The sequence below is a fragment of the Acinonyx jubatus genome, chromosome D1, assembly GCF_027475565.1.
Source record: "Acinonyx jubatus isolate Ajub_Pintada_27869175 chromosome D1, VMU_Ajub_asm_v1.0, whole genome shotgun sequence".
NCBI classification, from domain to species: Eukaryota; Metazoa; Chordata; class Mammalia; order Carnivora; family Felidae; genus Acinonyx; species Acinonyx jubatus.
The window spans coordinates 25,901,084-25,915,825 of record NC_069390.1 but is presented as its reverse complement, the minus strand read 5'-3'; the positions used below and the strand labels follow the sequence as shown (position 1 = coordinate 25,915,825).

The 14,742-nt window shown below is 47.4% G+C and overlaps 1 protein-coding gene across 5 annotated transcripts in view; it reads right to left on the bottom strand.

The window, feature by feature from the left end:
- Window positions 1-14,742, bottom strand: part of SLC1A2 (solute carrier family 1 member 2) — a 139,362-nt gene that overhangs the window by 36,511 nt on the left and 88,109 nt on the right. For all 5 annotated transcript variants that reach the window (XM_053203313.1, XM_027072886.2, XM_053203314.1 and 2 more), the window contains exons 2-6: window positions 13,869-14,008; window positions 11,887-12,039; window positions 9,439-9,689; window positions 4,464-4,632; window positions 44-170 (exon numbers count right to left, since the gene is read on the bottom strand). In XM_053203313.1, coding sequence (XP_053059288.1) covers window positions 44-170; window positions 4,464-4,632; window positions 9,439-9,689; window positions 11,887-12,039; window positions 13,869-13,998 — 830 coding nt within the window. In that variant the 5' untranslated portion in view covers window positions 13,999-14,008. The remainder of the gene's footprint in view (window positions 1-43; window positions 171-4,463; window positions 4,633-9,438; window positions 9,690-11,886; window positions 12,040-13,868; window positions 14,009-14,742) is intronic.

Below are 14,742 nucleotides of genomic sequence, written 5' to 3'. Positions count from 1 at the left end.
CAGACACCCTCCCCCAACACTGAGTAAGAACAAGCCCACCTACCACATGATCATGATCACTAACTTCATTACAATCTCATTCAAAATGTTGAAGAATTCCACCATCAGCTTGGCCTGCTCTCCCATCTTCCCCATGGCGATGCCAAAAGCAATGAAAAACCCGATCAGACCTGTTGAGTGAATCACATCACGCAGAAGGACAAGTTACAAAGTGTGTGTTTCTTCTCCCTCCTTCACCATTCCCGACACAGGGAGCCACCTTCTCACCTGCCTGTTACCCCGCAAATGAGGCATTAGGGTTCACACTGAAAATACCTTCTCCTTGGATAATTATGGCATCCCTTAACATTTCCCACAAGAGCAAGTTGAACTGTCAGCGGTATTAAATACGTTCCTTGAAAAAAATGAATTCCATTTCATTCCAAACTCAAAAGCACTCTCTTCTCTCTCCTCCTCCCTTACCATGGGTAAGCAGATTCCAGACTACACAGATTAACAAAGGAAGGCTTGTTGAGGCTTGGGGATTATCATGCAAACTTTGGAGCCCACATTAGAACTGCAGAGACCAATTAGCCAATAAAGCCTCTGCCAGGGTTATGTCTACATTGGCTTCGGGCTAGTGCAAATTCATGTGTGGCTGGTATGTTCCACTGCAGAAGAATCCTAAGTATAAAAGTATCTTTCTACTGCTACGTGCCTAATACGAGAAGGAGGAAGAATGTCGAAAAGTCAAATGGAAAGCAATGAGAAATCCAAAATAGTTGGGAAACCCCAATTGACCCAGTTCGTTTGTATTTAACCTGTGATTTATTAACTCCTCATCATTCTTTTCATGGTCAAAATGGTTAGAATGCTTCCCCTTTTTTTTTTTAACTGTATTTTTTATCAGTATCATAAAGGCAGAACATAGACTTTGAAACTTGCTAGCCCCTCAGTCCCCTTCTCTCTTCACTTGACATGGTTTGACTTCTATCTAAATCTAGCCCCACCCCAGCCTCTAGGGTCAATCCTAACCCCAGGCTGGAAGGACGTGAGGAGCTCTGTCCCCATCAAAGGCACTAGGTCCTGGACCAGCTTCAACACCCAGCCTTGAGTCTTATCTCTGTGTTGTCTTTGCCTCTTTCCCCGCAGCAGAGTATGTTGGCATATGTGCTAGGAAGCTGCCATATACTTTGGTTCCGCCAAGCTTGGCCTGGCTTTTCTCCTCCCAGAAGTTTCTCTTCCCCTACTGCTCCTTCCCATCCTTTTCCTCAGAGTTTCACCCCCTGCCTAGTCTCACCCAAGCCCACCCAGGGACTGGGCCACTTTATGGCTAACAGATATCCCCATGATTGTCTGGGGGCTGTCTGGATTTCTGATTACTAGCCACTCTGTGCCCCCTTCCCACTCTGACCCATTATGGCCAATCCTGGGGCTCCAATTCTGACTACTGGCATGGACTACCAACCAATGTTGCTGTCCCCATAGCTGCAGGCCCTTGCTTGCCCATCTGACATTTCTTCTGAACGGTAGTATGGCCAATATTCTAGGCCCTCTCTTTCCTTCCTCTTCCCTATGACTGCCGTGTCCCAGTTTGGCAGGTCTAATTTACAACCCTCCTTTTATATCGTTTCCTAATGTATCCAGTTATGCCTGGAGTCTTGAGTTACACTGGGTAAATTATATCATTATAATCTGATTCTCTTAGGGAAGAATTCTTTCTTTCTGAATCTCCGACTTCACCTTTTTCCTAGCCCCCCAGAGACACTCACCTCCCCACACTATGCACGTAACAACCCAGATTGTTCAACTATCCTTCACTGGACCCTCTCTCTCTTTAGCAAAAAGAACTCAGCACCTGCACTCAGGATTGTTAATCCCTGGGAACGAATATTTCCCCTTTTCAGTTCTTAGCTAGAAAGACTGGCAAGTGATTTACAAGTGAGTTATTGGCCATAAAGACAGAGGCTTTGTGAGAAGCAGTGACCAGGGGAGTGTGGTCTCACTCTGCAGTAACGTATGGAACCAAATTCAGACTATTCCCAAGCCTTCTCTCAAGCCCATGGAGAGGAGTCTGTTGGGTGTGCGGTGAGACATAATCTGTGAACATTCTGGCTGAGAAGACCTAGTATTACCCAGTTAATTCCATTTGGAGATTTTAAGAGAAACTCCTCAAGGTCTCAAAGTCACAAAATGCTGGCATAAAAGGGCTACCCTTGCAGGGCCAGCAGAAACTGAGCCACATCTATGACTATGAGAGAGAGACGTTGGAAGGAGCAAAATCTCCCAGGAGCTGACTTAATGGATGGGGTTAGAGTGGAGCTCAGAAGTGGTCTGGAGGTTTTGGCGGAGAGAAAGGAGTCCTTCAAGAAGTAGGAGGCCAGAGTCAGGGTTTTGTCTTCACTTACTGCAATGTTCAATCATTGGGACTTTCCAAAGCCAAAAAAAAAAAAAAAAAGCCACCTTCTCCACCCTCAGAAGACCAAGGGAAGAATCTTGTTTTAGCCATGATTTGTAAATGAGAAGTTTCCCAACGGTCTAACTTCCCTTGGCTTTCCAGGGCCTCACTCTGCACTTGGGACACTCACGTCCAGCTTCCATGTCATTTCCCTCTGTCAACACAGCTTCACTGAACTCACTTACTGGAACTGGGGCGTTTCACTTGAACAAAGCCCTTTTAGACTTGGTCACTGGGGCTGAGAGAGTAGTGAGTTGTGTTGAAACTCCCTAGGGCAGCTCAAGGTCAACGTGACTTCCCAGAATCCACTGAGAATCTGGAAACGACCGTGTAAGTCTTCTGAATGATTCACCCCAAAGTTCGGCCTCATTACTCATGGCCTTAACCTCCTGCAGAGTACGTAGAAGACTGTGGGGCCACGTTGACTATGGGGTTTGGGGGAACAGAGCAGGGCTGGGAAGGTCCTGAAAGGCTCACAGACATCTGGGCAGTGGAGGAGCAGGGCTGGATCAGGGGTGGAGGCTGAAGGTATTTGCAGGCTCTCCTCAGAGGAACTCACCCACTTTCTCCTCTCTCTTTCCTCCTGTCACCTCTCACTGATGGTCAACAACGTTTACTGATCTCCCATTGCCTGCCAACCTATTCAGTGTATCTCCTCTCACACTCTCATTGACTCAACCTGTTTCCTTCGAGAACAAACCGAGATGATCCCTCACTGAAGCTTCTGCTTTTCAGTGCCTGGGCAATCCTTCTCTCCTACATCTTTCTCTCAACCATTCTGGGTCAGTTACTCATAAAATTATCAAATTCAGAATAAACAAACAAAACAGACAACCAGGATATCCAGTCAAAATGTGAATTGCAGATAAACAATGAATATATTTTATTTTGGTATAAGTATGTCTCGTGCAGTATTTGGGACATACTCTACACTAACAAATCATTTGTTGTTCATCTGAAATTCACACTTAGCTCGGCATCCAATACTTTACCTACAACCCTCCTAAGGAGACAAGGGTATTTGATCTCCTAGATGGCAAAGCGGAAGGACCACGGAGCTGATCCATTTCTAACCAGCTGTCTCTCAAACCCTTAGAAATCTTGCTTGCACAGATTAACGTACTTTTTCCACCCAGCTTCCCCATCTGTTCCAGCTTAGGGCCAAATGTCCCTCTTTCTTGTTTATGGGACACCACTCTAACAGTGGGTGGGGGTTATGGTGGGGAGTGGTCCCAGGGGGTGGGTAGGGAGTAAACTGAGCAAAGGGGAGTCACTCCCATGATGGGGAATCTTCATCCTCTGTGGGGGCGTTTTCTTATGGTGCCCCTCAGCTCTCCATTCACCTTGGATAATGACAGTAGCTCAGAAGAGAGCATACACTATATACTACTGTGCTCCACATGCACAATCTCATTTAATGCTCATAATGATCTGCAAGAGAAACGCAATCTCGTCCCGTTACAAATGAATCTCGAGAAGTGAAGCAACTTGGCCATGGGCAGGTCACCAGTGAGTGGTCCATAAGGGATCTGAACCCAGCCTGTCTACCTGCAGAGCCGAAGAACCAAGTAATGGCGTGCTATGAAGGCTCCAGGCTAGGGGAAAGGGCTCACTGGAATCCCAGAGAGTTAAACAAGATAATCTTTTGATAAGCTCCTCTGAGCACCAACACCAACACACACTCCTGATAGCACTGTGTGGTTTTAAAGGCTGTGAAAGCTGGGGTGGGCTATCCCTGTGCCTAGTGCAGCACTAGCATGCAGGGCAGTTCAAAAAAAAAATGCTGAAAAAAATGGAAGAACTGGATGTGTAACTTCCTGCAATGGACAGTCAGAGAAAGTTACTTGCCAACATCACGTTAGTCCCCTCTCTCTTCCCATAACTGACCTCTAGCTGCCATGTCCCCTCGCGGTCCTGCTTGCCTCTCTCCCTCTTCCTTAATCTTTCAACGAGGGATGCCGAGGCGCTGAGATGCAGGAAAGGTTGGCCATCGTCTCCCCCCAGAGGTGAACACCACGATGCCTACCTAAGACATTCATGCCATCCTTGAACTCCAGGCCCTTCTTGATAACCACCTTCGCTTCCTCAGGCGCCTCCGTCACAGTCTCGTTCAATAATGAGATGACAGCGTTGGTGGCATTGCCTTCCTCATCTGATGGAGGTGCCACCAGGACTTTCTTGGTCACCGTTTGAATCTAATGGAGTGGGAGGAGGAGGGAGGAATATAAAGATAAGGCGTTTGACCACCAAAAGCCTAGGCACTTAGACGTTTTTAAAATCCCTAGGATGTTAAAAAAACTAATTAAGAAATATCAAAACAAGGTTATGAAAGTTGGGGAATAGTTCAATGTTCGTGTTTAACAAAGTGATATTTTATTATACACATACAGTAGGATACGACTGTCCTCATCACTTGATAATTATAGGACTGACAGCACTCATTTGTAATGTAGTGTGATCCAGTAATGGGACACAAGCTTCGAGTTGGGGGACAGTCCCATGATTGTAGCCCTTGATTGCAGCCTCTTTCAGTCCCATGATTGTAGCCCTGCATCTCAGAGACAACATCCAGCATCGATCACCGAAGCTCTTCATAATTGTGAACCCCAGTTGGATGGCCCTTCTTGCCTCTTGGGAGGGGCCCTGGATGTGGCCAAGAGTCGGAAAGTGAGTGTCTTCGCAGGGAACAGGTCCACCTGTTTTGTTCCTTCCTGCCTGGGACCTGTCTGGCGGTCTTCACAGACGAAGCCTCATTCGGGCTCCTTCCAGAGTCATGGTCTGCTGGGCAGCTCCATCTGGGCACCAGATGCTGGGTACTCGCAGCTGCCAGCAGCTGCCATGACAGGATTGTTGGCTTATATTTCAGACCAAAAATGTAAGATGGGAAGACACCCACTCCTTCTGGGCAGTGATGCCAAGCTTTGCTCAATGTTTGCCAAGCATCTCTGTGCAAGTGGCCCCCTGAGAACCTCTCATGCTATTCCTCGACATCTGTGGCATCCATTCTAATTTTAAAGGTGCCAGGCACCCTGCATGCAGAGTGCTGTAAAACACACTTCCGAGCCCCGAGAAACAATACCTCCAAGGGCATTAAAATAGAACTCCTGCAGAATCCTAGAATGTCAGTGCTGGTACATAGCAGGCAACAGATGGCTAAACCCTGAATAGCTATGGGAGAGGAGGCATGGAGAACTCAGATGACCTGTCAGATGGCACAGAGTTCTTGGCAGAGCTGGGACTTGAACTCCGAGGGCCACCACCGAGTTCTCCCACTCCCTGTGCTACCGACACCCAATCCTACGGCAGCTAGGCCTAACAGTGAGCTGACCAGCTCTCCAAAGTGGGAGAGAAGCACGATGTGGCTCTGTTCTAGCCTGGCCACGTGTGCTTGTGCAGCGAGGAAGGAAGCTCAGGCTGAGTGTGCAAGGGGAGGACAGGCAGCTCCTGGGCTCCTGGGTCTGGGCAACGTTGGCAAGAAGAAAGAATGCAGGCATGATCAGAAGAGTCATGCTCCCAGGAAAAATGGGAGGGCCAGAAGCCAACATTCTGTGTCCTGAGAATGCCATAGAAGCCAAGTCTTGAGTTCAAAGGACTAACGGCCATGGTTGTAAACAAGTGGTGGCTCTCAGGAACAGGTGGCAGCAGGTGTGGCATGTTTGACACATATTATCTCTTATGTCAACAGTAGCCCCTCAAGGCTCAGGGGGCTCGCTAACTGCAGGGCAGAAAGCTAGCTAGTTGCTGAAGCAGGATTCAAAATGAGTTACGTTTGACTCCCAAATCAGCTTCCAAACAGCACGGGCCAGTGGCTCAGGTTGAAGGCGAGGAGATAGGGATACTGGAACACAGGCCTGGTCTCTGCCTCAGTTCACGAGCCGAGCCTGTCTGGGTTGGACAACCCCATTTGGATGCCAACTCCAGTCTACCCGAGTCCAAGCCACCAGGGTCTGTCACCTTAAAACAGGTTGGTTCTGGACTGTGTCCCCCAACGCCCGAACATAAGTAAGTTCCATTGGGCGGGGACCCTGGCTGTCTCATTGCCTGTGGCATCTTGTGCACAGTGGAGAGCCAGCACCCAGGACGTGCTCTCAAATATCAGATGGATGAGCAAACACACATCACTGGATTCCCCGCAAGAGAAGACCCATGCGGTCCCTGTGGCTAGCCTTGACTGAATGTGGTCAGACCGCACCTGACATCCCGCTGCTGTCCTGGACAGCTCATGCTGGTTCAGCCCTAAGCAGCAAGCAGGAGGCCCCGCTGCCCTCTAAGACACAGGGCCTGCCACCTTGAGCAAGGCAGCCTCTGCTCCGGGGACAGTGTGCCTGCCTCTTTCCATCTCTGTGTCTAACTGTGGCAGTGAAGCCCTCCACACCCAAGGCAAGCTTTTTGTAGTCACTTCCAGCTGTATCCCAAGGGCACAGAAAGCACTTGCCTGGCATCCCTTCTCTCTGGTAATGGGATGTCACCCTACAACGGTTCCCTTTCGCTGAACCCTCTTCAAGGGCCCCCTGGGCCCATGGATTCCTTCTAGTTTAAGACCCCCTTCTTCTGGGCTGCCTGAGATGTACATGCTCCCTTGCCCTGAGGTAAATAAAAGAGTCTACACGTTTTTTCCTCTGATTGTCCCAACTCAAAGGGGCAGTGACCCTGGACTGAGCTGGGGGGTGGTGGGGGGGAGGCTAAGGGCTCATCCCTCATACGAATATTGCCAGTGGAAGGGTGGGTCCAGGGCAGGGACAGGGCAGGGAATGGTTCAGCCCTCTATTCTAGTGTGCACAGTAGCCCTGCCGTGGGCAGCTTCATACGGAGATCGCCCACTGACCGGACAGGTCACCGAGTGAGCGTGGCTAACACCACTAAAGCTCACCCAAGATCAGAGCAACGGCTCCTGGTGCCTGTCTGCCTCAGTCCTGCTTTGCTATGACGAAGGGGTCGCCTCTCATGGAGCATGGTCACGACGGGGCCCAGGAAGGAGGCCCCAGTCCGTGCCTCCGTCGTGCCTCTCGTGCTACCCCTACCCCCGGTCCCAGAGTGCTTTCATCTAAGTAGGTTCCCTCTAGAGAGCGAGCGCCAGGAAGCACCCCTCCCTTCCCTTCCCACCCTACCTCCCCAGCTGAAATGGTTTCTTTTATTTTTTTATTATGTGTTAATGGAGGCTTTTTGATTTGTCCTTTGTGGTTGTTCTCGAATTTTATTTCATTTTTCCTTTTGATTGAAGTAGAGTGGACACACGATGTATTTCGTTAGCTTCAGCTGTACCACACAGTGATTTGACAAGTCTACACATCATGCCTTGCTCACCACAAGTGTAGTTACCGTCTGTCCCCTCACAACACCGTTACAGTATCATTGGCTACAGTCCCTGTGCTGTGCCTTTCATCCCCACGACTTCTTCCTTCTATAACAGGAAGCCTATGCCTCCCCCTCTCCTTCACCCACTTTGCCCATCCCCCACTTCCTTCCCTCTGACAACCATCGGTTTATTCTCCGTAAGTAGAAGGCTGTTGCTGCTTTTTACATGTTTGTTTATTCATTTGTCTTGGCTTTTGTTGTTGTTGTTTTAGTTTGTACATATAAGTGAAATCACGTGGTATCTGTCTTTCTCTGACTTATTTCACTTAGCACCATGCTCTCCGGGTCCATCCACATTGTCGCAAATGGCAAAAATCTCATTCTTTTTCACGGCTGAGTACTATTCCATCGTGTATATGTATATATGCCACATCTCCTTTATCCATGAGATGGTTTCCTTTAATGTAGCCCTCTGCCGTAAGTGCCACCAACGCAGCACTGGAAATCAGAGAACACATCTTAACCCAGAGTAAGCGGGGCCCAGCCGGGGTTGACAATAGGATTTGGGGGACAGCTGGGAAAGCAAACTTTTCCCCTAGGCAGCCTGTCTCCGAAGTTCATTCCTCTGTGGTTCCCTGGAAATGGCTGGAGGAGATTCCCAGGTTCTGGTTGAACCTTGGTGCTAGCTCTCCCTGCATGGGCTAATGGGAACTGATGCGAATTCTCACCTAACCTGACCTTGGGGGCTAGACAACAGGCTGGGGAGCGAGGCCTCAGTCTCTCTCTCTCTCTCTCTCAGTGGTTCCACCGAGCAGAATCATCCATTTTCTTAAATTAGAAGCTTTAAAAAACTCGATCTGCCCGTATGCAGTCGGCAGGAGCATACATCACTACAAACCTTTGTAGAGCCGTTTTGCAACATCCAGCAAATTTGAAATCTAGAACTCCTGGGCAGGACATGAGCCCCCAAGAATTTATTTTTCAGAAATAACTGCACAATCGTGAGGAGAGAGAGAGAGATGATGGTAAGGCACTGTGAAATAAAAGAGTATGGCACAGCACAGTATATACAATGCAGTTACCACTCGGGTTGAATTTTTTTCTAAAGATTATGCACACAGGCAAAATCTATATATGGAAGGAAACAAAATTCCCAGCATGAGTAGTTCTAGGGAAGGGAAGTACATCTACACCGTTTAAACTTTTTACAGCCCTCATGTATTACTTCCACAATTTGAAAACACCCAATCCCCGGGCCTATACTAGAGATTCTGACTCTGTAAGGCATGTGTCTTTTTTAAATGCATCACATGTGGTGTTGCTATCCTACCAACATAGAGACCCACTGGGCACTCTAGAGGGTTGAAGGCAAGGGTGATTTTCAAACGTGTGCCCTTGGACAGCCCATCCATGGAAACCAAAAAACAAGGGAAAAAGTAACGGGATGGGGGAAAAAAGGAAGAAGGGGAATCCCAGAGCAAAGAGATGTGAAGTGAGCTGGAAAAAAAGGAAGGTTAATAAAATAAAGCAAAATACAACTTTAATCCCAAAATCCTGCTCCAAATCACCTCCTACAATCCCTAGACAGAGGAAATTAAATATAGGAAAATTGTTCCCCAGGGCTGGTTCACTGAAACACTCCCTAAGTTATTATCTTGATAACTGAAGGAGGCTAGAGAGGCAAGAACATCAGAACTTTGGGTTACCTGCTGAAAACAGGCTTGGACAAGGTTTTCAGGGAAGAGATTTCGGATGAGGTCCAGGAAGGCATCCAGGCTGGACACTTCATCATTTTTCTTCCCGGGTCCCAGCTGCTTCTTGAGTTTGGGGTTCCCTGGGTGGATGGCCAAGACCAAGATGACCCCCAGCACTGCGGCAATGACGGTTGTGGACATGTAATACACCATGGCTCTCGTGCCCAAGCGTCCACTGGCTTTAGCATCCAGGCCCGACAAACCTGGATTGAAATGATATGGGAAGGATTAATCCTACGATGCCCATCTCTGCATACCTAGAACGTGGCTTCATATTACTCAAATGCATGAATGGTTAATTCAACCTCCTCCTACTGAATGTTTGGTCCTACAAATCCTATAGTTTACAGTTCTTTTGTCTATTATTATTTTATTTTAGAGAGAGAGAGCACGCGTGTGCACACGAGAAGAGGAGAGGGGCAGAGGAAGGAAGAGAGAATCCTAAGCAGGCTCCATGCTCAGCATGGAGCCTGACATGGGGCTTGATCCCATGACCCTGGGATCATGACCCGAGCCGAATCAAGTGTCCAACGCTCAACTGACTGAGCCACCTAGGTGCCCCCTACAGTTTACCGTTCTGTTCTCCAAGGACATTTTTGAGATTCTAGAGAACCAGAGTTGAAGATTTCTGGTTCAGAGTTTATAAAATGATCAATGACTACTTTCTGTCAGTCTGCAATAGTGAGTTCAAGTTGAATGTATTCCATTTTTTAATTCTGAGAGCATGTCCTTCCCACTTATTTGGTATTAAGATATCCTTTCTTTATGAGGTGATGGTGCTAGAACTTTTTCTTTTAATGTCCTCACTTAAAAGACAAAAACAAAAAGAAAACAAAAACAAAACAAAAAATCTGGCAGTCCTGGTGATTGATATCAAGCATCTAGCATAGCGATCTAGCACAGCCCTCACTCCTTTAAGGCGAAGCATGACGGAGACCCACATTTTCCAACCCAGTGCAGGGATTAGAGAACACAAAGGTGGGTGCTCTGTCTACACTGTGGGAGGTTCTGTGATTGTTAGAGGAAATTCCAAGCAAGTCACAAAAACTCCTGCCTTCACTAGGTTTTTTCCCAGTTGTATGTTCAATTTTTCTACTTCCTGGTTTCAGTTTCTGCTTTTACTAGACAGAGAGATTGTAGCCCTTGCTGTGCGGGAGGAAGTCACTGGTGCAAAGTTTTCTGAATTAAGCTGACTTATCTACAAGCCACTTCTCCTTACAACCTAAAGTCGGATTCTGGCCAACAGACACTAAGTTTCCTTGCCAGGTTGACCAGTATATGGTCTGTTAAACAGCCATGGAGAATACTTTCTCTGGTTTGAAAAGGAGCCTTTAAGGTTAAAGCACAGTTTCACTCAGTCTGGGGCTGATTGATGAGACCCTGCATTCACTGGGCTCGCTGGTTGACCCGAGATGAGACTATAGAACAACGTGGCTTAGCGTCTGAATCTCTTGACGTTTCGAGAGCCTCACCTCCTTCATAAGGTGGACAGCTTTCTCAAGATCACCTAGATGGCACCAAGTATCAGTCAAAGCCTAGCTTTCAGCCTTAAATCAGAGCCCAGTCTTTAAACTACATCAGTTTAATGGGGCGCCTGGCTGGCTCAGTCGGTTAAGCATCCAACTTTGACTCAGGTCGTGATCCCGCGGTTTGTGAGTTCAAGCCCCGTGTCAGGGCCTGTGCTGACAGCTTAGAGTGTGCAGCCTGCTTTGGATTCTGTGTCTCCCTCTCTCAGCCTCTTGCCTGCTCACTCTCTCTCTCTCTCTCTCTCTCTCTCTCTCTCTCAAAAAGTAAATAAATATTTAAAAAATTAAAAAAAAATAAACTACATCAATTTGTACCCTATTTGAGCAGTGTTATTTAGTAAAGAGAAAACTACCAGCATAAGCCCAGAGAGGTGAGAACATTCTTTGCAATAAAAGACTTCTTTCAGCCCCAAAGAGTTGAACCTGATTTACACTTTAAGGGTAACTTTCTTCTTAAAAACTTGAAGGGTTTCACATCTAGTATTTAATTTATTTTTAATACCCACTTCCTTCTACACCCAGTTAAATAGTAAAGAGAAAATGTCCTTTTCTATTTATTACTTTTATCAGAATCTGAGCGAAATATAATTTGGAAAATGAGAAAAGTATACATTCAAAATTGAAATCACTATAGTTATTAACCCTTTCAACATGTGGCAGTTTCCTTTTCATCTTTTATTGCTAGACAGAAGGACTGACCAACAGATGAGAAATTCGTTTTGGGTTGATAGTCCCCATTTTAGAGACAGGAAAACCAAGGCTCTGAAATAAAATGACACAGACAATCACATTCATTCATTCATTCATTCAATCAAATTGAGATTCGATGGTCACTCCACAAACCAGATGGGAGTACGATCCCCTGTGGCCTTACCTGTGATTAAGCTGGAGATGATGAGAGGCAGAATAAGCATTTTTAGCATCCTCATGAGTATATCCCCTGGGAAGGCTATTAACATAACCACGTCAGGGTGGAGAGGAGATGCCAAGCGGAGAAGCCCTCCACATACTGCCCCCAGGATGACACCTATAAGGGAGAGGGGAAGATATCTGAATTTATTTTGGGCCCAATAAAGTGACTAACTGTAGGGATTCTGCAACGTTGACCTTTTTCATACTTCTCCATTATCGGATAATGAATAGCACGTAACGAAAATACCATTAGATCGTAAAGTCGACGTTGACGACTAGTGATAGAATACTGTGTACCTCCAACTATTCTAAAAGGCAGTACTGACAGGGTCAAGGAGAGCCCTCTCAAGGCTTTGTGAGAAGGAGGATAAGGTAACTTGACTAACTTCTTTGAAGATACTGTCCACTGGTAGAGTCAGAAATATAGTCAGAAATAATCCATAGTGCCAGATACTGCTTCCCAGGCCCTCCAAGCCTAGGCCTGGCCATTGGTATGGTGTTTAATATATTCCTTCCCTTTCTGACTGGATACCAGATAAAAGGAACATTTGATTTACCAAGCCGGTGCGAGTTTTCTTTTTCCTTCTATTTTCTTTGGCTCCCAACAATTTCCCCATGGCTCATTCTCAAGAAGTTTTGTCCTTGACTTCTATGTTCTCTTACATAATCTTTAGACTTGCTGATTTTATGGCAGATTGCGGGGGGGGGGGGAGGGTCTCTAAAAGTGTATAATTTGGGAAGAAACAATTTAGGCAGAGTTGCTGGCAGGAGCCTTTCACTTTGCATACTTGGGGATTCCACGAGACAAACTTTGGATCTCTGCAGACAGGAGGCCAACATAAAAGATCCTTGTAGAAACCACAAATCAGGTCATAGCACCACTGGCTAGGAGGGAGGGAGGAAGTTCCTACATCCGTGGGCTATGATGTTAACTCCAGGGATGGGAGGGGAATGATGTGTCCAAAAGCCTGATGGTTTTTACTTCTACAGGTAAAAAATATACTTCTTTAGAATCTACGATGAGTGAAATTTCTCCATGTGGAAGGTAACCTTTGGAAACCCTACCACACCTCTCTCTTCTTTCATTAAGGAAACTGAGCTGTGGCAAGCCCCCAGTCCAGACCCTGGTCCACTGACATCCAAGATGACTGACTCAAAGGAGAAGTCATGGAACGGAGTGGGGAAAGGGCAAGGCGTGATGAGTTGTTCATTGCTTCTGTATGCAGCCTAAGTGAGAGCTGAAGAACAAGGAGGGATCAAGAGAGGAAATGATGTGGTTGTCACTACAAAATACTGCAATCTCCCCATTTTCAGTAAACCCTGGTTGAAAACCCAAGACCAAGGTGTGTCAACAGTCACACCAAAGGACAACCACAGCCTGGGCGAGGTCTGAAGCAGAGGAATCAGACTCTTGTGAAGGAGCCAGACCAGATCCAGGCTTCTGGACAAACCTCTTCTACCCTGACCTCATTAGCTAATGTACTAATTTAATCTAAGTTAATGAGGGTGTTCGTAGGTGAGACATTGGGAGCCCTCTTCGTGGGGTTTTCAGCAACTGCTGCCTTTATCTCCATGCAGGTATTTCTCTAAGTGTGGTATGCTGACCATCTGTCTTGGAACCACCTAGAAGATTTGTTAAGATGGAGATTCGAAGGCCTCACTGCAGATGGGCCAAAGTCTCCGTGTGTAGGGCCGGGGAATCTGTGTGTTCACACACTCACAAGAGGTGGTGAGGACCACTAGAATCCCAAAGGAGAAAACAGATAGCTAGGGCAGGTGGATGGGAGACTGTATCGTCAAGGCAGCCGTGCCTGGGCAAAGGAGGCCTTAGGCTCCTTTACAGGGGGAGGGGCTTCTTTTACAGGGGGAGGGCGGCCTGTGGGAGCCAGCTTCCCCACAGAGCCCCGAGACAGCCAGAGAAGACAGGCAGGCCCTGTCACCTACCAAACACGGTCAGTGTGAGCAGGAGATTCTTCCCCAGCTTGTCACACAGGCGCAGGCCCAGAGGCCGGTGCTTCGGCTCCTCCGAGCTGAGATGGCTGTCGTGCATCCGTACTTCGACCTGCTTGGGCATGTTGTTGGCACTGCAAGAAGAGGAAAGGTAGTGGTGAGGGCCTGCTGGGTGCCCCCCTTGTGCAGTCTGCGGGGCTCAGGTAATAGCAGGTCAAACAGGCCTCCCACCAGGCACGGTGGGGGTATCTAGAACCCTTGGCAGGAAAATAAAAACCAGAGCAACTCAGGGGACTCTGAATTGCAGTTACCTGTAGGCAGGACGCCAGGACACATGGAACATCTACGCGCCAGGCACTTTTATTCCTAGCATCTTGGATCATCATAGTAAAGAAAAGGCATACCACAAGGCAGGGTGAGGTTCTTCCAAGAGTTGCCCACCATGGCAACTCTGAGAGGCAAGTATTTCGGCTCTGTTTTCCAGAGAGTAACTTGCTCAGGGTCACAAGGCCAGAAGAAAGGGAGATACAGGGGCGCCTGGGTGGCTCAGTCCATTAAGCGTCTGACTTTGGCTCAGGTCATGATCTTACAGCTCGTGGGTTCTAGCCCTGCGTCAGGCTCTGTGCTGACAGCTCAGAGCCTGCAGCCTGTTTGGGATTCTGTGTCTCCCTCTCTCCCTGCCCCTCCCCGACTCGTGCTCTGTCTGTCTGTCTCTCTCTTTCAAAAATAAACATTATAACATTTTTTTAAAAAAATAAAAGAAATGGAGATATCAACCCAGCTATATCTGCCTCCAAAACCTGAGCTCTTTCATTCTTGTATCAATAGCCCAAAGTGACCTTTGGATTATCTCAGGTCAGAAGAGTCA